Source organism: Squalius cephalus (genome assembly GCF_949319135.1).
Source record: "Squalius cephalus genome assembly, chromosome: 18".
Classification (NCBI taxonomy): Eukaryota; Metazoa; Chordata; class Actinopteri; order Cypriniformes; family Leuciscidae; genus Squalius; species Squalius cephalus.
The window spans coordinates 5,543,634-5,570,950 of record NC_137139.1 but is presented as its reverse complement, the minus strand read 5'-3'; the positions used below and the strand labels follow the sequence as shown (position 1 = coordinate 5,570,950).

Genomic DNA, 27,317 nt, shown 5'->3' with positions numbered 1-27,317 from the left:
ATGCTGACACTTAAGGTTCTGGGTTTGTTTTAATCTACTGCACATGTGAGCATTAATAATAGTAATGTTTATCTTGGCAAACACCTCTAATAAACAGGAAGACTTTGAAAGGAGTGACAGGTTTCTTGTTCCGTGTTGTTCCATGTGAAAAGGAACAACAATTATAAACAGCACGTTTCACGAAATATAAGACTGTTCGGGATTCTGGGTCAAGACAACGAAATATGTGTACTAGCCTGCCCTCTAGTGGCTTTATATGGTGTTCAGGGACATAAAAACACACATCAAGAACAATGACGTGAAAGAATTAGCTTTAATAAAAAAATGACATGGTCAAAGAAAAATGACTTCAGAAGAACGGGGGAATATCCAGATGCTGTAGTATGTGATGAATGCAGTCTGAAAAGATTGTCCTCGGGAAGCGCCTCAGTCCAGGGCGAGTCCCTCGGGAAGCTCCACCACCACTGGAGCACATTCATCAGGATCCGCATCGAAGTCCCAACGGAATTTTTTGGTCAGGTGGACTTTAAATTTTTCAGCTCTTTTCCGTAATGTGCTGTCGACCCCGGGACCGCTGGCAAACTGGAAGAAGTCCTGGAACGCACCAACAGGAGAAAAAGAGATTATTAGTTACATTAAAACACACACTCTGTTTGGCAAATGCATCATGAAAGAGAGCTGACCAGTCCAGCTCCACTCCGGCCATTCACAAAGCTGAACCCATTTTACCTCAAATATTTACTTGAAGTAATATCTCAAAAATTATACTGAACAATTATTAATAATTAAACGTTCACAACTTTACAGTTCTCTGATGTCGGTAATGGCCACTGAAGTGAAAGTAAACATAATATTTTTTTTGTTGATTTCTTTGATTATTCTGATTGTTTTATTTTAAATATATAGTGTGTCACACACCCGCGTCATCCGTAGGTGCGTCGGATAGAAGTTAAAGGGATGGTTCGGAGTAATTTCAACCTAGGGTCCTTTACACCATTACCTCGAGCCAAACACCCCCCAGAAGCCCTTTTTCCCTTGGTTGAACATTATTAAAGTTAGAGCTTATTTAGAGATATCAGCCGGATGGCTTAGTGCAGGCACTAATGATGTATCTGGTAAATTACCCCAGTAATAATGCCCAGAATGGCACTAAACTTCTACAGTAGTACAAATAGGTTCTGTACTCATAAAACGAGGCATTGGAAAGTTTGTAAGTACATCAGGAGTTTATTTAAATAACACTTGCCTGACGGCTCATGCTACCGCTAACCCGCACGCCGACGTCACTTCAGTGGTTTGGGAAAAGCACGTAAAAGTCCTGGCAGAAAGCGATGCATAAGGATGTAGTGTAACGACGCCCAGTTCCAGGAATGCACTGATATTTTGTTGGCAATACCAGTTTGCAACAATTATTAGTTAACACTAAGTTGTCAACACTTCGGAGAAAATAATAAAAAAGTTTGGATATATTTCTATGGAGTGTTAAATTCACTAGCTTTTCCCTTACACTTGTGAGTTTTGCAAAGGACTTTTACAGGCTTTTCCCAAACCACTGAAGTGACGTCGGCGTGCGGGTTAGCGGTAGCATGAGCCGTCAGGCAAGTGTTATTTAAATAAACTCCTGATGTACTTACAAACTTTCCAATGCCTCGTTTTATGAGTACAGAACCTATTTGTACTACTGTAGAAGTTTAGTGCCATTCTGGGCATTATTAGTGGGGTAATTTATGAGAGACATCCTTGGATCCATTAGTGCCTGCACTAAGCCATCCGGCTGATATCTCTAAATAAGCTCTAACTTTAATAATGTTCAACCAAGGGAAAAAAGGCTTCTGGGGGGGGTGTTGAAGTCACTATATGGAGAAATATCCTGGAATGTTTTCCTTAATTTCTTTTTGACTGAAGAAAGAAACACATGAACATCTTGGACAGTGTGCGAAATACAGGTGGGTCCGGGGGGGCTTGATTTTTTCAACAATATGTCAGTCATTTAATTTTTCATTTAAAGTTTGTTGATTGGTCTAGCATTGTTACCTGGCCCTGCCCTGCAATGAAAAATATAATTTAATTAGCTAAATTAAATGTCAGTCATCTTGAGGTTTGCTGATTGGTTATTGGCAGTTACGTAGTGCCTAGTTTACTGCCGAACCATTGAAAAAACCTGTCTGAATTAGACAGTAGCCGCGTTTCCATTACCCTTTAAATTGCGCAAATTGAAATTGCGAATAGAAAATACGCACAATGGAAACACGTCAATTTCGCAAAAACTCCCGTTTATCGCAAAAAAGTTTTTACGCTCGCATGAGGTGGTTTTTCAGGCAATTCGAAAAAGGAATATTTCGCAAAACTGCAATGGAAACAGTTTTTGCGCATTTACAGTCACCTGACTTAGAAGACGCGGTGTGTTTGAGGTCCATGTATCTACGCAAATAATAATAATTGTATATTATTTTATTATAACATTTAATAGGCTATATTTAGAAGACTCTTTTATGCAGTGTGGAGCGCGCACTGCATGACACGGAGGCGCGAGCGCGAACACTTGCATTTTCCTATCAACAGTGGAAACAACTTAAAATACTCTATCATTTCTGGTCATACAGAAAATAATAATACATTATTCTCAACTACTTTTATTTGTATAAACTCACAATAACAAGAAAACGTTGTGCTTTTGTAAAATAAAAGAAAACAATCAGACGCACTTTCATGATCTCCGTAAACTGGAGCGCGAGAACTGAAACAAAATATGTGTAGGCTAAAGCTTGAAATGTCCACTTTAAAGCGAACAAATTCGAATCGAAAGCTAATACCTTCTGATTAATCCGTATGAAAGGTGCATTTCTCTCTAAAAGATCTGCTTAACAGCGGAGATGGAGATGTGATTTTAGCCAAAACAATAGTTTATTAATAATATTAATGGCTCTTCGCATTCAGCACTGTGGGGAAAACATAAATTCCAGGTTCTAATTTGGCCTTAGAAAACCAGTAAACTCGACATGTTTTTCCATATTAATTTGTAAATATTTTGCAACGCATTCTCATCCTAGGGCGTCATATACTGACGCTTTTGACATTTCGTCTACATCGAACGCACATGGCACCCTTTAGCGTCAATTTGACACGCACAGAGCTTTGTTCGGTTATGGGTAGGTTTAGGTCTGGGGTAGGGTTAGACCGCTAGGAGGCGCCTTCTGGCCCATATCTATCTGCGTCTCATATTGACGCTAAAGGGTGCCATGTGCGTTCGATGTAGACGAAATGTCTTTAAATGTTTAATAAAGGGGCAAAAAGTCATAAACAAAAATCTGAAAATTCGTCGATATTTACTTTTTTGTGCAGCAGTTGGTGTAGCCAGTTCAATATTAAAATGTTGGTGTTCAACTTTGCGTTTTAAAAAGACAACAACCGTTAATTTTTCGTTTTTCAATTACGGGTTAAAAAAGGAAAAACGAATGGACACAAAAGTAGCCTACATGGATCGTTTGGACAGAATACGAGACAGAGTTCTTTATTAAATTAATAAAAGAAACAATAATTACCCTATAGGAATACTGGATTCTAAATCTCAAAGAAATGCCACAATCAAAACATATGTTTTCCAGGTAAATAAGTGTTTTATCCTCATTCTGACCAAGACATTTGTGCATTGCAATAAACTTATGATCACTTTGAACTTTTTTAATCATTATTTATTTATTGGAAAAAAACTTTTTCAAGCTTCAATCAGTGGTCATATAAATAAATTATTACGTTTTTTTTAACATGTAACACTGTCTATGGTACCAGTCACCTTTTGAAAGTAGCTTTGCACTTCAAATAACGATTGGATCGATTATATTGTTACGCCACCAGATGGCGACAAATGACTGTTAAAAAAAACATTTTTCATTGAATCGTTCATTCAGGAGATTTGTTCAAAAATGCTGATTCATCTATGAAACAAGTGTATTTGATTGAGGAATTGAATCATTCATTCAAACCCAAGTTTTTTTTTAAAATAATTCAGATTAATTAAACATTTTTAATAGACTTCAGCAATTAACATAAATTATGTTATTTTGTTTAGTTGTTTGATCAGAATCGTGATCTCTATTTTTATTCTCAGTTTATCCAGAATTGTGTAGCTCTAATACATAGCTTGTGTATGTATCATTTTGTTCTATTTAAAGTAATGTATAGAAGGTAGGGCCCGAAAGTGACTCAAGCCCAGGGGCCCCCACCACCCTACGCCCTGCCCTGCCAGTCACTGGTTTTCTGTTAAAAGAACACGTTTTCTACTCGGTCTTTTCAATAGTATCTGGCAACCATGCGCGCGCTTTCTACGCTGCTGAAGAAACGCGGATGATCTGAAAACACCTAGTGTGCTGGAGTTCCACGATCTTCATTTGAGATTTTCTACTTAAATTAAAGTGTCATTCAGTCGGTTTCTGTTCTGTCACGAGCCGCTTGGGCTGTTTGTGTGACTAAATCTGCGAACAAAATGCAGGCTGATATTGTCACATCACGATCGGTCATTCACACTGCAGGCTCTCATTTACAAGTGCACTGATTGCGTGCCATGCTCGATAGGCTATACCTTATTTTTATTTTATTTTTTCGATAGGCTATACCTTATTTTTATTTTATTTTTTCGATAGGCTATACCTGGCATGCATTAAGCTGATTGCTCTTGTAAGTGCGCCAGATGTGCAAATTATTGTCATGTCTGCATTGTATGCACAACTTTGCCTCTCCATGTGCATCCAAACAACTTTAGCCAATGTAACCTCCTATGGCAGTGTTGCTTATATAGCATATGATATTGCATTTGCGTTTGTTTGAAATGTAACATCTATGCAAATTAATCCTTGAATAATTTCTTAAGGCCATTCCCGTTTCGAATATGTGATTTGTGTATTGTCAACAATAAGCATAAACATTATGCATTTCCATTTTGTAGTGTGGATCATTCATTGCGACAAAAAATCTGCTTTCTGATAAAAAAAAAACTTCATGCTACTGCCCACTGACATGCTTTTAAAGCTACTGTTGTCCATTTTTTTGGCCTTCAAAACACCTTAAAATGCACATGTCGAGATCGGCCCCCGGCATGCCCCCGAACCCCCCTAGCAAGATCATTTTTGGGACATCTGTATTTATACAACTCTAGCTGCATTGGCCCTGCACCCAGTAAAGACAATGCAGTGATCCCTTTAATAGTTGTCAAATTTTCATGTGTGGATGGACTAAGGGAAAAATCACTCAAAATTCATAATTAGTTAGTTGTCTCTTCCTGTAGTCTGTGGGCCAGTATTAATTACTGTAAAGGAAATTTTACATTTAGATGTGTGTGTTCTTTTACTTTTAGATGTGTTTTTTACTTCTGGGTGTGTACAACTTGTATTAACATTGAACATTTATTTTTACTCATAAGCATTTAAAGAAATATAATCATATAAGCTAAAGCACATTATTAAAGATATGTAACCAAGTTTTAGAAATGCATAAGTTAAGATAAGCTTGCAGGAACAAAATGTTCTGGGTTATAGAAGACTAAGTAACAAAGAGACAATGTGTACTCCAAGTGACCTTTTGTGTACTTCAAGTGTGAAAAATATGTGCGCAGCTTTGATCGAACTAAAGATAGGCAAAATGTGTGAATTCGAGCAGCAGCTAATAACAGAAAACTTCTGCAGACATGGTATTGTTCTGTCTAGATAGAATTAATGTTAGACAAGAGATCTTGAACAAAGACGTTTCCTTTTAAGGTAACCAAGGCGATCTGAAAAACTGCTCCTCTTCTGTGGCTAATATTAATTTCATAATGACCCTTTCTCACTGGTCAAGCAGCAAAAGTTAAGTAATAATGTGCAAATACTACTGACCCATTTTATGGTGAACTAATATGCAAGACTAGTCTTACATGTCACTGTTTATAACACAGAGCGTTCATCCTTTGTTGGGACGCTTAAAAAAATATTGGGGGCATAAATTAAGAGTATACCCACTTCTCCAGGCACCATGGGATTATCAAAAATTGTTAAGTGTGTGCGTGTGTGTTGTCATGTAGGCTATAGACTGATTGTCTTGGCTTGCATCCATGAAATATTGTAATGTTATAGGCCTACTGCATATTGAGAAAATTTAGATCGGTATTGTGCAACAATCGGGAGACGGGGACCCCCCCGAATATTGACGGGTATTTCGCACACGACGTGGGGGTGAGGAACATATCAGGAAATTTTCATTCTGAAGTGAACTAATCCTTTAACAAGTAAAAAGGGTTTCTTTTGATTTAATGTTGACTTTAGGACGACCTGAACTTCTGTTCTAGCTGAAACCAGGATTGGGAGAGGAAAAGCACGTGAACCGCACCTGAAGTGTGGAGGTGAGGAAGTTGTTCTGGGACACGATGTCCACGAAGAAGTCGGGTGGGATTTCTCCCAGCTGGTGGTAGAGCACGGCGATGAGGCCGAGGTACAGGTCGGTGCGCTCCCTCAGGGCCTCCTCGCAGCGGCACAGCAGCGCCAGCAGGCTCTTCCAGTGCTCGAACGCCTCGTACACGTTCCCCACCAGGAAACACACGAACGCGAACTGCAGCTCGCCTACACACAGCAACACACACCACCACACTAGAGTTTTATATTTGTGCTATCGGGTCATTTTTGACTAAAAACACCACAAGTCAAAATGACTGACATACAAAAACCTACTTATAAATCTCTCATTATGCTGTTATTGCCAATACTGGATTCAATCTTTTGTTTTCAACTAGTTTTCTACCTAATTTGGTTAAAACAAAAAAAACACATCCTTTTAAATAGCTTGTAAATCTCTCGTTATGGTTTATTATTACCAAATACTGGATTCTATTTTTAATGCAAATTTTGGGATATTATATTAAAAAAAAATAAAAAAAAATGCTGGATGGAAATGCATAGATGTGCATAAATTCTAAAAATGCTCATTAAAAACATGTGAGCTCAATTGAGGTGGACACATTTTTCATCCGATAAGAAGATATGTGTATAAACTGTGATAGAAACACATTTACACTGAATAAATCCCTCAATGCACTACAAAAAAGAACTAGCCTCAGCAGAGGCTGTGATTGGTTAACTGGACTAGCGGACCAATGGCATCGCAGCATCTCAAATGTTGGTTTGATGGATCTGAAACGAGTCAAAGTCTGTGATCAGATCCTGTTTCGGAAGCCAGTTTCTTCCCAGATTGCAGCAACATCCAGATACAGTACCAGTCAAAAGTTTGGAAACACTACTTTTTTTTAATGCTTTTGAAAGAAGTCTCTTATGCTCATCAAACCTGCAGTTAAAAAAAAAAAACAAAAAAAAAAACAGTAATATTATGAAATATTATTACAATTTAAAATAATGGTTCTCTTTTTTAATATACTTTAAAATGTCATTTATTTTTGTGATGCAAAGCTGAATTTTCATCAGCAAGTACTCCAGTCTTTGGTGTCTTATGATCCTTCAGAAATCATTCTAATATGATGATTTATGATCAATGTTGGAAACAGTTGTGCTGCTTAATATTTTTTTTATAACCTGAGATACTTTTTTCAGGATTATTTGATGAATAAAAAGTTAAAAAGAACTGTATTTATTTAGAATAGAAATCTTTTGTAACAATATACACTACCGTTCAAAAGTTTGGGAACAATAACTATTTTTTTTTAAAGAAATTAGTACTTTAATTCAACAAGGATGCGTTAAATTGATAAAAGGTGATGGTAACGATTTATATTGTTAGAAATGTTTTTATTTTGAATAAATGCTGTTTTTATGAATAAATGCTGTTAACGTTTTACTCATCAATGAATCCTGAAAAAAGTATTCCAAAAAAATATATTAAACAGTACAACTGTTTCCAACATTGATAATAACTGAGTATCAAATCATCATATTAGAATGATTTCTGAAGGATCATAAGACACCAAAGACTGGAGTACTTGCTGATGAAAATTCAGCTTTGCATCACAAAAATAAATTACATTTTAAAGTATATTAAAAAAGAGAACCATTATTTTAAATTGTAATAATATTTCATAATATTACTGTTTTTTTTTTTTTTTTTTTTTTTTTTTTTTTTTTAACTGCAGGCTTGATGAGCATAAGAGACTTCTTGCAAAAGCATTAAAAATAGTAGTGTTTCCAAACTTTTGACTGGTACTGTATTTTGCCTTGAACACATGGGATGGAAACCCTGCTTTATTAAAAAATGTTTAATGCGATATTCCAATTTTGCGCACAACTTAAATGTGCAATATAAATAAAGGTGACTTGACTATTGAGGTGAATAAGCTCAGATCAACAAGGCCTACGATCAATCAGATCCAAATAGAAATACAAAACCTGTGCCAAATGAAAGAAAACAAGTTGACAAAAAGACTGAATCCAGTATTTGGTGATAGTAAAGACTATCGAGAGATTTACAAGCTATTTTAAAGGATGGTTATTTTTGACCAAATTAGGAAAAGGATTTTCAGCACAGCACAAGGAAAAGTGGTGCAGGCATCAATACAAACTGTATAGGGCTGTAACAATATACCGTGTGTCACAATATACCGCAATACAAAAATGCAACAATATGTATTGTGGGTAGTTCACCCAAAATAAAAATGATGAAAATCAAGTTTTCAGAGTTTTAGTGTCAGTACTACATTAAACTGCTATATATAACGTTGAATATAATGTATAATAATGCAGTGGACGAATGTGTGTGTGTCCTGATAATGTCAAATGTCTGACGTTAAAAGATGTACTAAGAAATTATATCATCAAAAGATGATAATTCTGTATTTTCAGCTTCAGAATCATGAATATTGTTATTCTGGTGTCTCTATTGTCCTGAGCTTTGGGTTTCCAGCATCAAGTCCAAGCCTGTTCATTCACACACAATGAAAAAACTAATTTACCATTTTAATCAACAGTCCATTTTTTGTTAAACTTTTATCATATGTCTTGGAGTATCGCAATAATATGGTATTGTGAGTTCAGTATCGTGATATGTATCGAATCGTGACATGAGGGAATCGTTACACCCCTAATAAAAACCAATGACAACACATTATATTACAGGACAACAAAACCTAAATACAATTATGGCACAACGGCCATTCCTGAAGGTTTAAAGGAGAACTCCGGTCAATTTTAACATTGAACTCATTTTTTTGTAAATGTGGAGTGCTGTCAGTACAGAGAACAACGACAAAAATCGATGTTGCCTACACGAGTTATCCTCTTTTTAAAAGTTGCACCCTGTTGACTTCAATGGGGCAATATTTAAACCTGCTTTTAGCCTCTTAACATCCTTGATGTGTCATTACAAGTGCACAGGTCATGTGAGTGATTCCTTCTGAGTGAACACGAGTTAATCTGACTGCAGTAGATGTGCAAGATATGAATAAAAATGATATTTATTTAGCCAGCGCTCATACCTGTTTACATCCTGTTTTCGGTTAAAGTCCAAAGTAATCGATTGTCGAGTTAAAGCGCATAGGTTTAGTACCTATGATCACGCGCGTGAACTCGACAATCGACTACTATGGACTTCGACCGAAAACAGGATGTAAATACAGGTATGTGCGCTGGCTGAATAAACATAATTTTTATTCATATCTTGCACATCTACTGCAGTCAGATTCACCGTGTTCACTCTGAAGGAATCACTCACATTGGCTGGGCACTTGTAATGACACATCAAGGATGTTAAGAGGCTAAAAGCAGGTTTAGTACTTGCCCCATTGAAGTCAACAGGGTGCAACTTTTAAAAAGAGGATAACACGGTGTAGGCAACACCGATTTTTGTCGTTGTTCTCTGTACTGACAGCACTCCAAATGTACAAAAAAATGAGCTCAATGTTAAAATTGACCGGAGTTCTCCTTTAACAACATGATGTCCGGTTAGTAAACTGAACAGCAACCAATGCTCACCGAGTACATCGAGCGGCTGCTCTTTATAATGTCTCTCGAGCACGCAGTTGAGGGAGTAGGTCCAGTCCATGCTGTACTGCGTGATCTGAGCCGGGGTCGCCCCGGGAGGGTACGCCTGTTCGGGGATGTGGGAGAACCGCAGCGCTGTGCCTTCCCTGTGCTTCATCCGGGGCAGTCGCTCCAGGCCCTCCTTCATGCTCTGGCACTCCTGATCGTGTCGGGGCAGGTTCTGCTCGGCCCGGTCTTTAGTGTGGGTCAGCTGCAGCTCTGGGATCACGTCGCTGAAGGCACACACACGCCCGCTGAGGGGCTGAAGAGCGCTGGCCACCTCCTGACTGAGTCGGTCCGTCAGCGAGACCCACTTCCGGAGGGTGTCGTAGGGATACGGGCCCAGATACCCGTCCAGCTCCCGGAGATTGGCCCTTACGCGCTCCACCTCCTCCGGGCTCTGGGAGATCTCCAGGTCATCTTCAGTCTGGTTCCAGTGGGCCACGAGCACCTCGCGGGGCTTCAGGGACAGAAACAGGCCTGTTTTGGGGCTGATCTCCCCACAGGCCCCACTCGTGCTGACGGAGCAGTAGTGGAGGAAGTGGAGCCCGGGAGGAATCATCTTCACCCCGCGGAACCGGGGGCCCAAAGTCCAGGTTTTGTAGTCGAGCCCCAACTCTGTTCCCTCAGGAACCCCGAGTAAGACAAGAGTGGCTCCTTCTTCAAATAAGCCCCGCGCCACTTCAGGGTCCATCTCTGTTCCTGCCATATCTGTGTAAAATAGTGACCACACACACAATTACTGTAGATACAGTTACGTGTGACTGGAATCACATTAAAACGAATGATAATAACTATTTCAGATATTGTCATTTGTCTATGTCGTAAGAGATCACTGTGTCCGCTCTAGAAAGTTGTGCATTAAAAACTAATCAATTTTATGGATGTACAGAAAGTTCATTATCGATGGCTCTTTGCCACGAAATATATGCAAAATATGGACTAATTTATGGCAGATTTAGCATCAGAAGTCAATGAGTATGAATAAAAAGTACAAGATTTAGCTTCTTAAATACAATTTAAAAGACATTACATAATACAATATTAAGGCAAGACACTGTGTGAGTAAGCAAGCTAGAAAATGTGTTTCCATAATAATGTAAATAATTCAATAACCACCAACAGCAAAACTAGGGTAAAACATGTCATAAACATAAGAGCAAAACAGAAAACTCATAATACCAAAACAACCGCGCTCAGTCACAAATCCAGCATTTCTGCGTAAAAGCCATGTGTGAATCAACAAGAGAGCACTTCCGCTTAAAGGCAAAATAAAAGCCCTACTTTACAGTTCACACAACATCCTTCTGCAGTTGTTTATAGTGGAAACATGTGTCATCCTACAAGTTTAATGGGGCATTAAACGCGTTTTTTCCCCCTAGTCCTCCGTTAAAGTGTGATATATAAGTCTAACAAAATTGTATTCAACTGCTATTTCTCAAGAAAAGAAGACATGTTTGTTGTAGACTTTTACAGTGACACTCTTCGTCGGACACTCCACAGCTTCCGGCGTCCATCGCGAGCGGGTGTGAGTGAGAGTAGTGGGGCTTTTATGACTGAATAGTGTGGATTTAGCCTTGATCTGCTTGTTCTGCGAGTGTCTGCAGTGATCAGGAGTGTGTATTCCTGCGACAGAAGAGCGATGGGCTTCCGCAAGAAGAACAAGAGTCCGCCCGTGCTGAGCCACGAGTTTGTCATCCAGAATCACGCGGACATGGTGTCGTGTGTGGCCATGGTCGTCCTGCTGGGACTCATGTTCGAGGTCTGAGTTTACTCCGAAACACACACACCATAACATCTGTAATCAGTGTTACATCTGCATCATACACACCATAACATCTGTAATCAGTGTTACATCTGTATCACACACACAATAACATCTGTAATCAGTGTTAAATCTGCATCATACACACCATAACATCTGTAATCAGTGTTAAATCTGCATCATACACACCATAACATCTGTAATCAGTGTTACATCTGTATCATACACACCATAACATCTGTAATCAGTGTTACATCTGCATCATACACACCATAACATCTGTAATCAGTGTTACATCTGTATCATACACACCATAATCAGTGTTAAATCTGCATCATACACACTGTAACATCTGTAATCAGTGTTACATCTGTATCATACACACTGTAACATCTGTAATCAGTGTTATATCTGTATCATACACACCATAATCAGTGTTACATCTGTATCATGCACACCGTAGCATCTGTAATCAGTGTTACATCTGTATCATACACACCATAATCAGTGTTACATCTGTATCATACACACCATAACATCTGTAATCAGTGTTACATCTGTATCATACACACCATAATCAGTGTTACATCTGTATCATGCACACCATAATCAGTGTTAAATCTGTATCATACACACCGTAACATCTGTAATCAGTGTTACATCTGTATCATACACACCATAATCAGTGTTACATCTGTATCATACACACCGTAACATCTGTAATCAGTGTTACATCTGTATCATACACACCATAACATCTGTAATCAGTGTTACATCTGTATCATACACACCATAATCAGTGTTACATCTGTATCATACACACCGTAACATCTGTAATCAGTGTTACATCTGTATCATACACACCATAACATCTGTAATCAGTGTTACATCTGTATCATACACACCATAATCAGTGTTACATCTGTATCATGCACACCGTAACATCTGTAATCAGTGTTACATCTGTATTATACACATAACATCTGTAATCAGTGTTACATCTGTCTCATACACACCATAACATCTATAATCAGTGTTACATCAATATCATACACACCGTAACATCTGTAATCAGTGTTACATCTGCATCATACACACCATAACATCTGTAATCAGTGTTACATCTGCATCATGCACACCATAACATCTGTAATCAGTGTTACATCTGCATCATACACACCATAACATCTGTAATCAGTGTTACATCTGCATCATACACACCATAACATCTGTAATCAGTGTTACATCTGTATCATGCACACCATAACATCTGTAATCAGTTACATCTGCATCATACACACCATAACATCTGTAATCAGTGTTACACCTGTATCATACACACCATAATCAGTGTTAAATCTGTATCTTACACACCGTAACATCTGTAATCAGTGTTACATCTGTATCATACACACCATAACATCTGTAATGAGTGTTACATCTGTATCATACACACCATAATCAGTGTTAAATCTGTATCACACACCATAACATCTGTAATCAGTGTTACATCTGTATCATCCACACCATAATCAGTGTTACATCTGTATCATACACACCATAACATCTGTAATCAGTGTTACATCTGTATCATACACACCATAATAATCAGTGTTACATCTGTATCATACACACCATAATCAGTGTTACATCTGTATCATGCACACCATAACATCTGTAATCAGTGTTACATCTGTATCATGCACACCATAACATCTGTAATCAGTGTTACATCTGTATCATACACACCATAACATCTGTAATCAGTGTTACATCTGTATCATGCACACCATAACATCTGTAATCAGTGTTACATCTGTATCATACACACCATAACATCTGTAATCAGTGTTACATCTGTATCATGCACACCATAACATCTGTAATCAGTGTTACATCTGTATCATGCACACCATAACATCTGTAATCAGTGTTACATCTGTATCATACACACCATAATCAGTGTTACATCTGTATCATACACACCATAATCAGTGTTACATCTGTATCATGCACACCATAACATCTGTAATCAGTGTTAAATCTGTATCATACACACCATAATCAGTGTTACATCTGTATCATGCACATCGTAACATCTGTAATCAGTGTTACATCTGTATCATGCACACCATAACATCTGTAATCAGTGTTACATCTGTATCATACACACCATAATCAGTGTTACATCTGTATCATGCACACCATAACATCTGTAATCAGTGTTACATCTGTATCATGCACATCGTAACATCTGTAATCAGTGTTAAATCTGCATCATACACACCATAACATCTGTAATCAGTGTTACATCTGTATCATACACATCGTAACATCTGTAATCAGTGTTACATCTGCATCATACACACCATAACATCTGTAATCAGTGTTACATCTGTATCATACACACCATAATCAGTGTTACATCTGTATCATGCACACCGTAACATCTGTAATCAGTGTTACATCTGTATCATGCACACTGTAACATCTGTAATCAGTGTTACATCTGTATCATACACACCATAACATCTGTAATCAGTGTTACATCTGTATCATGCACACCGTAACATCTGTAATCAGTGTTACATCTGTATCATGCACACTGTAACATCTGTAATCAGTGTTACATCTGTATCATGCACATCGTAACATCTGTAATCAGTGTTACATCTGTATCATGCACACCGTAACATCTGTAATCAGTGTTACATCTGTATCATACACACCGTAACATCTGTAATCAGTGTTACATCTGTATCATGCACATCGTAACATCTGTAATCAGTGTTACATCTGTATCATGCACACCATAACATCTGTAATCAGTGTTAAATCTGTATCACACACCATAACATCTGTAATCAGTGTTAAATATGTATCATACAATGATTGGCCATCATGTTTGAAGTTATCATTTCCTATTAAACTCGTATCATATCATGATCGTCACGTTTGAGCTTATTATTTATTATTCACATATCATAACCTGTTTTGATCAGTAATAAATCTGACATGAACGTCATGCTTGAGGTTATTTACTATAAAACTCAAATAACAACAGCAGGATTATTCTTGAGGTTGTTGTTGAGTAAATATTAAGAAGAGCCTGTTTGTGTATTGTGTATTATACTATTAAACTCCACATTGTCATCATGTTCGACGTATTTATTTATTATCAAACCTTTATAAAATCATGCTATTGAAATTTGTAATCATATAATAACACGAGTGTCACACTTTAGGATCTTTTTTGACTAATATTGCACTCAAATAATAACATGACCATCATATAATGTTATGTAAATATGCATTCATTTTATTAAGTTACATGGGCAATTAATTAGTGGGCTGAATATTTCAGACATAAAATCTTAACATAATTGCTTTATTAGGAGTATGTGTCCACATGCCACTGAATGCAAGTGAAAGTTATTTTAATATTTCAGCTAAATGCACTAAACATGCTAATCGGTCTAAAATCAAGTATGTCAAATAATGAGAAGATGACTGACTTTGCTTCCTCATTACAGAGATATTTGACCTGTTCAATGTTCTCAACTTCCTCTCAACTTAAACTTCCTTGAAAAACTATATTCTAAACTATAAAAACTTTATTTTAAATCTGATCTCTGTTTCTGTACTAATATTGCTGCAGTTTGTACTAGAATGGCAGGAAATATTTGATGTGGTGTTGTTAATGTTGTGGCTTCTGCTATACGTGTATTCATATGATTTTTATTTTATTGCAGGTGACAGCAAAGTTTGCCATCATGTTCATCACAGTCCAGTATAATGTCACACAAAGCCCGGATACAGGTACGGCCTAGATCTTTCAGTAATGCTAAGCTACAGTCATCAGGGTCCAAGCTGAAAGACATGTGACCGCAACTGACAGACTGAAATGAAAGACCCAGTTGCTTTCCCATAAAATGGCTGTGGGTGAACAATTTCCACCCATTTAGTCCATCATTTAGATTCTAGTTCCTGAGATTACCGGAGCGGGTTCAGGTACGAAACTCGGACACGGGTCGAGGGTGATATTGTAAAATATTGATTATAATAAAAAAAGGAAGAAAAAAAAAAACGTGCTTTTACCATTTGGACCTGAAAAGACCTGAATTATTTTTTTTTTACATATGCTTGTAAACCTAAAAATAAATGTATTTTTCGTTTAAAGATATTGTTTATTATTTAAAACAAATATACATTAATTAATTTTATGACAGTGTTTTGATGCCCATTCTTCCCTCTTCTCTGTCAGTCTGTGCTTCAGTGTGCATTTCTGGATGAGTTGAAAATGATTTCTTTGTTTCAAACCGAGATCACGGGGTCTATGGAAGCTTGTCCCCGCCACAGAATGAAAAATAACAAAAGTTATTACGACTTTTTAGCTCACAATTCTGGCTTTTTTCTCACAATTGCGATTTACATCCCAGAATTGCGTGATATAAAGTCGCAATTTTGTGTTATAAAAGTAAAGTTGTGAGATATAAACTTGCAATTCTGAGGAAAAAAAAGTATTTTTTTCCCCTTAGAATTGTACTTTATAACTCGCAATTGCGATTGGGAGAAGAGATGTCAGAATTGTGAGATATAAATTTGTAATTTCGAGTTATAAAGTCAGAATTGTGAGATAAAAAGTTGCAATTGTGAGAGAAAAAGTCGCAACTATGTTTTATTCTGTGGTGGAAACAAGCTTCCACACGAATCTTCCACGATTCTGAATAGACAACTAAACAAAATCAACTTACTAGAGGTTCTGACAAAATATTAAGAGCTGCAATGCTTAATTAATTTCAATGAATTATTTTAAAAACATCGGTTTAAATGAATGATTCATAAATACTTCAATTGTTTCGTTACTGGATGAATCTCTTGGAACAGAAAATGCTTTTTGAAAATGATTTATTTCTCATTTTAAATTAGCTTTAGATCCGTGTGAATGGGTATCGTTTAGACATCTTTACACAAAAAAGTGTTTAGTACATCGTTGTCGTGTAAACGCACCCTTAGTGAAAGTGTAAATTCACACTACATAGTTATTCTAGTCAACTGAGTGTGTTTTCCTGCCGCTCATGAACTTTCAGCACTCACCCAGATGGCTTTATCTGTCGAGAAATGTCATTGTGTGTGATGAGGACGTCACTGCTCTTGCTAGTTAGTGAGAAGTGTGTGTAGATGAGCTGCACCCTAGTGAGTGCGTATGAATGTGCGGAGGCTCACGGTGTCGTCTTGCTTGGTTCAGATGCAGAGGACAAGCCTGAACCTGTGAACCTCTACAAGTACGGGCCCAAGGACATCGCCACGGTGTTCTTCTACCTGCTCATCGCCATCATCCTCCACGCCCTGATTCAGGAGTACGTCCTCGACGTGAGTAATGCACTCGGCCCGTGAAGAGAGGAGATGTTTAACAGTGTGATCACTGGTCAGATGTTCATTTGTGATGCTGAGCATGTGAACTCTTCTGTATTAAAGCTCACAGTTTCTTCTGAAAGCATGCAGGAGATCAGGGCTGGTCTGGTCCATTACAGTAGAGGGGACACACCAAAAGCTCATGTTCCTGTTTTCATCCCAAATGTTCACTCATTACACTAATAATGCAATTTCTAATCGAAATAAAAAAGCATTAACTTTTAAAAATGTTAAATATTCTGTGTGTGAGAGTGAGTGTGTGTGTGTGTGAGTGTGTCTGTGTGGAGAGAGATTTACTCAACCATTCTAATGCAAAACAGTAATATTGTGACTTATTCAAATTTGTAAAAAAAAAAAAAAAAATCATTCAAAAAAGCTGATTTGCTCAAGACACATTTATTAATATTAATGTTGAAAACCGTTGTGCTGCTTTATTTGTGTGTTTGTGTGTGTGGAAACTAAATTATTTCAGGAATGTTTGATGAATAGAAAGACATACATTTATATGGAAGAGAATCTTTTGTAACATTTATAATTATCAATTTAATGTGTCCTTGCTAAAACAAAACAATGTTTTATTTCTTTTAAGGGGTAGTTTATGTATAAGCATGAAAGTAAGGGATAATCCATGTCTAGGTGTGTGTTACACAATTTTAAAGGATTAGTTCACTCCAGATAATTTGCTCACCCCCACGTCATCCAAGATGTTCATGTCTGTCTTTCTTCAGTGGAAAAGAAATGAAGGTTTTTGAGGAAAACACTCCAGGATTGTTCTCCATATAGTGACTTCAATGGGGTTCAACGGGTTGAAGGTCCAGATGTGAGTTTCAGTGCAGCTTCAAAGTCTCGACCCGATCCCAGCCGAGGAATAAGAGTCTTATCTAGACAAACCAGCGGACATTTTATAACAAAAATAAACATCTATATACTTTTTAACCACAAATGCTGGTCTTGCACGTCCACGACTTCACGCATTACGTAATCACGATGGAAAGGTCGACGGTAACCGAACGTAGGCGGAAAATGTAGGGCGAAAAACTCATCCGACATCGTAGTTTAACCTTTTTATTTTTTTGTAAAGAGCATTTGACGTGAGTCTCTGCACGTTGGCTTTGTGAACACTAGGTCTGCTCTTCCGCTGACCTTTCTTTTCGACTGAAGAAAGAGAGACATGAACATCTTGGATGTCGTGGGTGTGAGGAAATGATCAGGACATTTTAATTCTAAAGTGAACTAATCCTTTGATGCGCGACGTGGAGGTAAAGAATGTTGTGCACACTTATATAAAAATATTGTGTTTTTGCCCGTGACTTCTTGCCATTTCAGGCCTTACGCCTTTGTCTGACTTATTTCATTCAAAGAATCTTGGAACAAACTCGAATGGCCGTAACCTGATTCCTTTCCCATAGAAAATCAATCGCCGGCTACACTTGTCCAAAACGAAACACAGCAAGTTCAACGAGTCGGGACAGCTGGCCTCCTTCTACCTGTTCTCCTTCGTCTGGGGCGTCAGCATCCTCACCAACGTGAGACATCCGAACACCACGACTCATTTATCCTGCACACACACACACACACACACACTAACTCACTGTGGTTTTCTGTCCACAGGAGGAATTTGTGACAAATCCAACCTTTCTTTGGGAAGGTTATCCTCATATCCACATGGCGTGAGTGTTGAATCATGTGACGATTTCATTCTAACAGCCATTAAAAAAATGTGTCCAATTGCTGATAAAAGTATCAATCAGCCACATGATTTGAGGCATCATCATGTTGTGTGCCTGAATGTAATGCTTTTGGTAAAATGCTCATTCAAATCACTAACCCTAAGTATGCACAATAGTGATCATTTCTTTAGCAATGTTAGTGGTTTATATCTGTTTAGTCCAAGTCTTCGAGAACACCATGTCAAATTGTTACAGTGAACATCCTTTTCTTCATTTTGACCCGAAACAAAAATTAAAACATTGAGTGTTCATTACTTTTATTGCACTTTTGTCGCACTTGAACCATGAATACACACAAAAAAAAAACAATTGAATGGATTAATTCGAGGAGTTTTGTGGTTGAAATTTTAAAAAGTAACACATCCTTCTCTCACGGGTCAATTTGACCCCCTTAGGAATGAATGTAAATCGAGGATTGCTTCAGTACACATAGAAAAACCTAAAAATGCTCAAAATTCAAACTAAAAATGCTAAAACTTTACCAAATAATTATTTTATAATATCTACATGTGTATCTGAATGCATACTGAAGGACTATATATGCAAACTATAAGGCCATCTAGTGGCAAGAGTCATGAAATATCATGTTATATATGTTTTTTTCCACAAGAGGTCTGCAAAGACACCCAATGTTAGATATTTTGAGCTGAACTAAAAGGGTTATGCATGAAATTGTGAGTTATTTTGAATTAAATTACAATTTATTTATTGATCAAATCTAGTAATTTAAAGGTAAATAAAACTAAAAATAACAAAAAATCCCCCCACAAAAATTCCATTGAAAGCAGAAAAAAATATTATCAAAATTAAATTAAATAAGCTTTCTGGACAAAAAAAAAGAAGTATAATTTTAGGGCTTCGGGTCATTATGACCCGCGAGGGAAAGATGTGTTACAAAGTGCGAGAGACGGAAATGAACCTATACAGTTAATTCCTATACACTATTCAGAAATACATTTCTCGTCAGCTTTAGTAGAAGATATGAACATTTGAAATGTTCAATGTTGAAATCAGATTGTAACCTGTTTGTGTGTGTGTTTGACACATGATGTGCCCCGTCGAGGCTGACGTGCTCAATCCTCTCTCTGTCTTTTAGTTTCCAAGTGAAGTTTTTCTACATCTGTCAGATCGCCTACTGGTTCCACGCTCTTCCTGAACTGTATTTCCAGAAAGTACGAAAGGTAAGGCTTCGTTCAGGCCGTATGTAGTTGAAGCTGAGAGCAGTTTTCTATACAATATGGGGTAACACTTTACAATAAGGTTCATTAGTTAACATTAGTAATATTAACTAACCGTGAGCAATACATTTGTTACTTTATTGATAAATCTTTGTTAATGTTAGTTAATACAAATACAGCTGTTCATTGTTTGTTCATGTTAGTTCACGGTGCATTAACTAATGTTAACAAATGCAACCTTTGATTTTAATAATCCATTGGTTAATAAATGCTGTAGAAGTGTTATTCATTCTTAGTTCATGTTGACAAAGGTAGTTGAATAATGTTAACTAATAAACCTTATTGTAAAGTGTTATCCAATATGGTTCTTGTAATATGCAATTAAATTGAAATTGAGTTTATTTTTGTTTTCAGGAAGATATTCCACGTCAGCTCTACTATATTTGCCTTTATATATTTCACATCACTGGTGCCTATGTCCTCAAGTGAGTGTTTTCTTATTTCAAGGTGAATCTGCTGTTGTGATGAGGATAGAGATAGATGCCGAGACCCAAACCTGTAGATCTGTCCTCCTTTAAAGAGAACGTGCTGACTTTATTGCATGAAGTTATGAAGTTATTTAGAGCAGTTCTTCTAAATTGTCTGTAATGGTGAGAATTATTACCTTTAGAAGGTCGGAAATGAGTCTGTACATCAAAACGGGACCCAGAAAAAGACCAACTCAGACTCTTACACTAAGAAACCAATATGAATTCACATGTTTTCTGATTGATCATTGTGTTTTCTGTTTGCACAGCACATGGTAGATGAGTGCAGCAATAGGGGTTAATTCGTAGTTTATAGACATGTATTTTTGACTGGTTGAACAGTGCATCTTACTCGTGCGTGTGTGTGTGTGTGTGTGTGTGGTCTCTCAGTCTCCACCGTTTAGGTCTGGTTCTTCTGGTGCCACATTACCTGGTAGAGCTGCTGTTTCACGCCTCACGCCTCTTCTACTTCAGTGATGAAAACAAGCAGAAAGGGTTCGTTCACTTGCTATCTTGAGCCCTCAAGCCCTTATATCCACATGTTTCTTGTCTTATAATCTTATAATCATGTTTTTTATAATGTTATATAACACCTACTTCCTTTCCCCACACACGCATCCTCTGCAGAGACCTTCTTTGAACTGTTAAAGTCCTCCTGTAGTCAACAATTATATCCCTTAGAACTCATCTTTGTTCACCTAAATGACATATTTAAATGTTTTTTCCTTGGAAAAAATTCTTCATGCCTTAAAATATCTTGAATGTAACTCGACACCCTTGCCTCATTCAGTATACACGGTTCTATGAATATGCAAATGAGCCCCGCCTCCACTCACTCCTTCAGCTCAGAGATCCACTCGTTGACGATCACATGTCGATCTGATTGGTTACAAGGTTGTTTGTGACGTCAGAAACACCAGCGATTTCAAAGCGTGTTTTTGAGATGTCTTAAATTTTTTAGAGGCATTTAAGACAGGGTTCACCAATCTCGGTCCTGGAGGGCCGCTGTCCTGCAGAGTTTAGCTCCAACCCCAATTAAACACACCTGAACCAGCTAATCAAGGTCTCACTAGGCATACTAGACACTTTCAAACAGGTGTGTTGGAGCTGGTTGGAGCTAAACTCTGCAGGACAGCGGCCCTCCAGGACCGAGATTGGTGAACCCTGATTTAAGAGGTTTTGAGAACCGTCTTAAATACTCAGCAATGCTGTCGACTTATGAATTTACACATGGTTTGTCTTAAAGCATTTTAAAAACACCCCATAGACACACAAACAACATTAAAACCTTAACATGTCCTGTGCTGTGTTTCTCTCTTAGGTTCACACTGTGGGCTCTGCTGTTTGTCGTCACCCGCCTCCTGACACTCACTGTTTCAGTTCTGACGTTCGGATTCGGCCTGTCCCGCACAGATAATCAGGGATTTTCCTTAGCGGATGGAAACTTCAATGTGCTCACTGTCAGGTAGGTCATTTCCCACATGTTTGCTTGCTCTGTGTAATTCACTTTTAGTTTAATTTAATTTAGTTGACAGATCTAATATTCTAACAGAACAATGAAGTGACTGTAAGACTGGATGCATGCTGGGTAATATCTTAATCAATTAATCTTATGTATGTTGACGATATGGTAATTTTTTTCCGCAAGGCTTTCAACAGCTGCTAAATGTATGCTCTGATTATGGGATTAAATATGATGTAAGAATGAAGAAGAGTGTTGCCATGATATGTAGAACAAAAGGGGATAAGGACCATTTTCCAGATTTTTATCAGTCAGGGCAAGTACTAAAACGAAATATTAGGGGCATATCATTAATGATGAAATGTGTGATGATGACGATATGTATAGGCAGTGCTGAATGTTTTATGCCCAAGCTAATATGATAGTGAGAAAATGTTAAATGTGTCCGGATCAGGTTAAGATAAACCTAGAGCATACTGTACTACTTTTTATACTGCTCCCTTGTGGGTTAAGTTTAAGAAAGTGAGCCTATGCAAGCTTCAGGTTGCCTACAATGATTGTGTGAGGATTATATTTAAAGCTACACTGTGTGATATTTTCCCCCATCTAGCGGTGAAATTGTATATGACTACCCAGTGAATATTAGTTTCTGTTCCTTTCAATTCCGAGGGCGTTTTCACTCCTACGGTGGCCGTATTATTCCAAGATTAACATGGCTTCCAGTTCAACTTCGTCCATTGTGTACAAAGTAAAAGCAATGAAAAATAACTAAAATTTACAGTGCCCTTTGATATACAAATGGCGCCAATAAAACTATTCATCCGTCGCAGCACAGATTTATGTTACAAGGTAAACTATCCTTTTTCATCATTGACGCGAGGAAAAGTATCCTAGACGTCGTTCTGGCGTTATGCACAACCATGCTATAGTTAGCCAAGCAACTATAAAACTTTGAATTTACACAAATAGGCTGCCGAGAAGAAAGCAGGCAACTTCGGCGTCCGTTTTAAAATCTTTGCTCCTCATGAGCTCTTTCCATCTGGGAAAAGTTACTCCAATATTGACTATGGTCTTGCTGATTTGTCTGTCGCGTTGATGTTTTAATTCTCTCTTTCGCTTCCTTGGCGACTCTGCTACATGTCCTCGAAAATTGCCGTGATCCTCCATCTTCAGCAACCAATCTTTCAAATCTTCCGGCAGTCGCGAGTAATCTCCCCCTCGCATTCGTCACGGTGTCACTGAGTGTAAAACGCAAAAGGCGAAGCTTGAATTTACAGGTATGTCCCTCTTTGGCGAATGTATTTTCAAGATGGAGGCGCAACATGGCTGCCGCCATTCGAGCGACTCACTCGTATGTATTATAAATGGCAGATTTTATGCTTACGAGAATACTTTATTAGTTGGTGGAAGTAATTATACATGAATGAGCACATATACGTTTGATAGAACAAAGTGTTTTTTGCTAAGAATCAACTTAAAAAGTAACAAAAAAAATAAAAATGTAAAACGAGGTGGAGCAGTGCAATAATCTAGTTTGTATGTTAAGAGTAAAAACCTTTATGGCTTTAATGAGGAATTTGATGTATACGTTTATGTCGACTGGATAATGGAAATAATGCTATTATTATGCTGTTGTCAAACCCTAGTCAAAGTGTGGTGCGATACCAGCCATTTATGAGAAAGTATTGGCATAATTGTCTATTTATTGTGTAGGTTGTTGTATGTTTTCTCTCTAATGGACCTTGAGTCTGGAAATAAAGTTGAACTGAAATCGAATAAGCAGTTCATCCGAAGGATACGGCTGTGCCAATGCGAGATGGTGATCAGGCTTAAACAACAGATAGAGCTGGAAGTCATTACTATAGCAGGTTGAAAAAGCCATCAGGGCTGAATGATTGGTCTCAGTGTAGTTGTGTATAGTGAGAACAGGAGAGGGCCAAACACCGAACCCTGAGGCATTCAAGGGTTCGCTGATGTGATTTGACGATCCTCCACGACACCTTCAGTGATCTAACAGTGAGGGTAGAGCTCAAACTGCAGTTGTTCTGGTGTTAAATGCTGAATTGGAGTATTTGTGAGTGTTGGACTGTCCTCTTTCAGGATGACCTGTCTGTCGGCCATCTGCCTGACCCAGGCCTGGATGATGTGGAAATTCATAAACTTCCAGCTAAAGAAGTGGAGAGAACAATCTCAAATCCAGGCCAGTAAGAAGAAAGCTGTCAGCCCGAAAAGCAGACCCAGCAAGAAGGACTCCAGGGGTGAGTCTTTCCAGAAAGCCATTTTGCATGTAAATTATAATGATAAATTACAATAATCTTACCGTTTAAATCATTTGCATGACATTGGCGTTTTGGGGACATGAACATGCAAAATTTTGCAAAAAATACCGTTATCATCTTTGTGTAAACTACAAAACTGCAAATTTGTGACAACATGTTCAGTCTATGGTGGTGCTTTACAAAGTGTCATCGCCAACTAGTGGCCGGGCAGCAGAACACAGCGTTTGTAGTCTTTTTTACGGATCGGTGTGAACGGGGATCGTTGTGACAACATTGACGTCTGTACACAAACTTTAAAAAATTGATGAGGAAAAACGCTTCCGTTTTTAGTTCACTGTTGCCGTGTAAATGAGTTCACTAAGACAGTTCACTTTATATTGACTAATTTAAGTAAATAGAGACCATTTTGGAAATGACATTTTTATTCTTGCAAATGTTAAGTTAGTTGTCAGTTAGTTTTCTCGCAAGCTGGAAGATTAACATGATTGTCATCAAATTACAATTTGATTTGGAGTATGCCGCTCAGTGGCTGGAAATAATGAAAATAAAAGTGTATTTCTTTTCTGAAAATGAAACGGACATATGAGAGCATGTCACTGCAACTGCAGCAGTGACATGAAATGAAGACTGCACTAATGATAGTTTTCTATAAAAAACATTTTTTTTATTATTATTATTGGCGTAAATACTCACAATTCATACTGTGAAAACTTGGACAATGATTTACAATGGAAACGGCCATTTAAAACCTCCCTGTCACAATGCTGTCACATTTACTGCACTATTTAATAATCAAATCTCTTTCTAATCAACGTATCATTGGAAATACTTAAGTTCCATATTTGGCCTCTGATTTGTGACAGAAGTGTATTAATTTGTGACACAGGATAACACGTCTGAAATATTCAGTGGAATGTGTGTGGCTGTTTTTGGTAAAGCCCCATAACAAAATCTCACTGGAACCTACATTTTTGTGATATCAACTTGAAATTTGCAACACATCTTGGCTTTAATTTGTTTTTATAGCAATTTCAGAGTTTAAAAAGCATGTACAACCATTTTGTTTTGACAAAATGCCACTACCAGGAAATGCTGCAGATCCAGTGGCATTGAAAGTCCTCTGTTTTCCCTCCTAAACACTGTCATTTCTTGTTGGCAGGCGGTTCAGTGAATGGAGTCATGAAACCAGACGACAAGACTTCACCAAGAGCAAGAAAATCTAAAGCCTCGTAAGAGGGAAGAGACCGCAGGTGCCCGAAATGTGATGCTCTGTTTCCACCCTGAACTTTAGGAAAGAAACAGATTGATAACTGCGAAACGAACCACAGACTAAGGAACTAAGTTGTACGGCATGGTTCAGGTGTCATTTTTCATTTTCAAAAAAAGATCTATAGATTTATAAGCATTCGTTATATCCATTTGCGGGAGGTTTTCTGATTGGTTTGTGATGGACATGAAGAGAGTTGCTCAGTTGGCATCCTCACTTTCAACTCCAGAATCTGCACAATGGAAATATCTCTGTCTGTCTTGCTGAGAAGTGAATCTGACCCTGAGCTTAACACAGTTAACCCCTATTCGACATCATCTCTGTGCTTCTCATGAAACACACCGTGTGGATAGAAGCATTTGAGTCCCAGTTGTTAACCTTTATCCCCTCAGTGCTCGAGCTGCGATGAAGCTCGGTCAGAAACTCCAGTATAGGAGGCTGAGGTGGCGAAGGACTGGTCACCTGACACACAACACGTCGTTTTCATGTAGCTTTTTAAATGACCTTCGCTGTGTAATTTTACATTTAAACACTGAAAGCAGGACCCACTGATTTTCGGCTCCGGTTTCAGTGCTTTGCTGTGTGTGAATGTCGTTTAAGGCGAATCTTTTTGTGATTGTTTGTTAGTAGTGATATCAGTTGAGTTAGAGCTGAAGGAAACCGGTCTGGGTGGGTGGGGGGGGGGGTCAGTTTTTCGTTGTGTTTGTGAACAGTTGTTGAAAATGCAAAAAAGAAAAAAAGGCATTACGAAAGGTGCCCCCCCCTCCTCAGCCGTGACGGCTCCCCCTGCAGGCTTGGAAGATTTATTTCTTTAAGGGTTGTAATGCCTTTTTTCTTTTTTGCATGTTGCCACAGGAAGGGTTCCCATGCTAACCCAGGACTATTAAAGAGCCTAAATTCGGTTTCTTGGTGCTTATCATTGCTACCATATATGGTTATCGATATAATCCATAATTCACGCCGAATGATATCCCTCCTAGTTTCAGTTTAATCTGGGGCCACACTAAAGCCTGGCTCTCACTGCAGGAGTTTTAGGCCGATCTGTGCCCGATTTACCTCTCCGACAAACTGAGAAAAAATCTTGTCCATGATATTGGCAAATGGTCGGTCCAATGTGAGGCCCGTAATGTGAGGCGTTTATAGCCTGGAAATCCAGCCCTAAATGTGAAAGATTAATGGTCTGGCGTCGACTAATGAAAATCGTCCAGCTCGAGGGGCGGCACCAAGCATGCATTTGAAAATCTCACTGCACGCAATTGGATAACACTACGACCAATCACAACAAGTTATCGCTTAGCTATCAGCGGAGCTAACTGGTAGATTAGACTCTTACCGTATCCGGTCGGCAAAACAGCAAAAACGCCCTTCTTGCAAGGGAACGATTCGAGCGGCGTCTTCTGTTCCTGTTTTAGAGAAAAAGCCAAGTCTAACTCGTTCATTGTAGCGGCCAAAGCCGTTTCAAACAACTGGTGTTCATCCACAGCCATCTTGCAATGTTTACTAATGACTTCGACGTCACAGCGCTTTTGTCATCTCGCCTCTGGCCCGCCTATATCAGATAACCCGCTGTGATTGGTGCAGCTCAGATCGAGAGGCATATTTAATGAGCATCATTACTCGACACCAGAGTAACTCGCTGAGCAAATTCAACTTGTGCTCTCGCAAGAGCTCTGGATTACCAGGGTAAGGCGTTTACAGATCAAATCTG

At 38.2% G+C, this 27,317-nt stretch overlaps 2 protein-coding genes across 2 annotated transcripts; one reads left to right on the top strand and one right to left on the bottom strand.

Moving 5' to 3' along the window:
- Positions 1-294: 294 nt before the first annotated feature.
- aar2 (AAR2 splicing factor) lies at positions 295-11,266 on the bottom strand. The gene is made up of 4 exons (XM_079848493.1): positions 11,169-11,266; positions 9,939-10,697; positions 6,358-6,587; positions 295-594 (listed from the first exon to the last, which is right to left on the bottom strand). Exons 2-4 carry the CDS (start codon positions 10,693-10,695, stop codon positions 427-429), a joined length of 1,155 nt encoding a protein of 384 aa, XP_079704619.1. The 5' UTR covers positions 10,696-10,697; positions 11,169-11,266; the 3' UTR covers positions 295-426.
- A 207-nt stretch (positions 11,267-11,473) lies between these two features.
- On the top strand, positions 11,474-26,330 carry LOC307145399 (translocating chain-associated membrane protein 1). The gene is made up of 11 exons (XM_079848498.1): positions 11,474-11,748; positions 15,504-15,570; positions 17,000-17,124; positions 18,576-18,692; positions 18,778-18,836; positions 19,993-20,077; positions 20,489-20,559; positions 20,992-21,096; positions 21,923-22,066; positions 24,164-24,321; positions 25,502-26,330. The coding sequence occupies exons 1-11, from the start codon at positions 11,629-11,631 to the stop codon at positions 25,573-25,575; spliced, it is 1,125 nt and encodes a 374-aa protein (XP_079704624.1). The 5' UTR covers positions 11,474-11,628; the 3' UTR covers positions 25,576-26,330.
- The last annotated feature ends 987 nt before the right edge of the window (positions 26,331-27,317 follow it).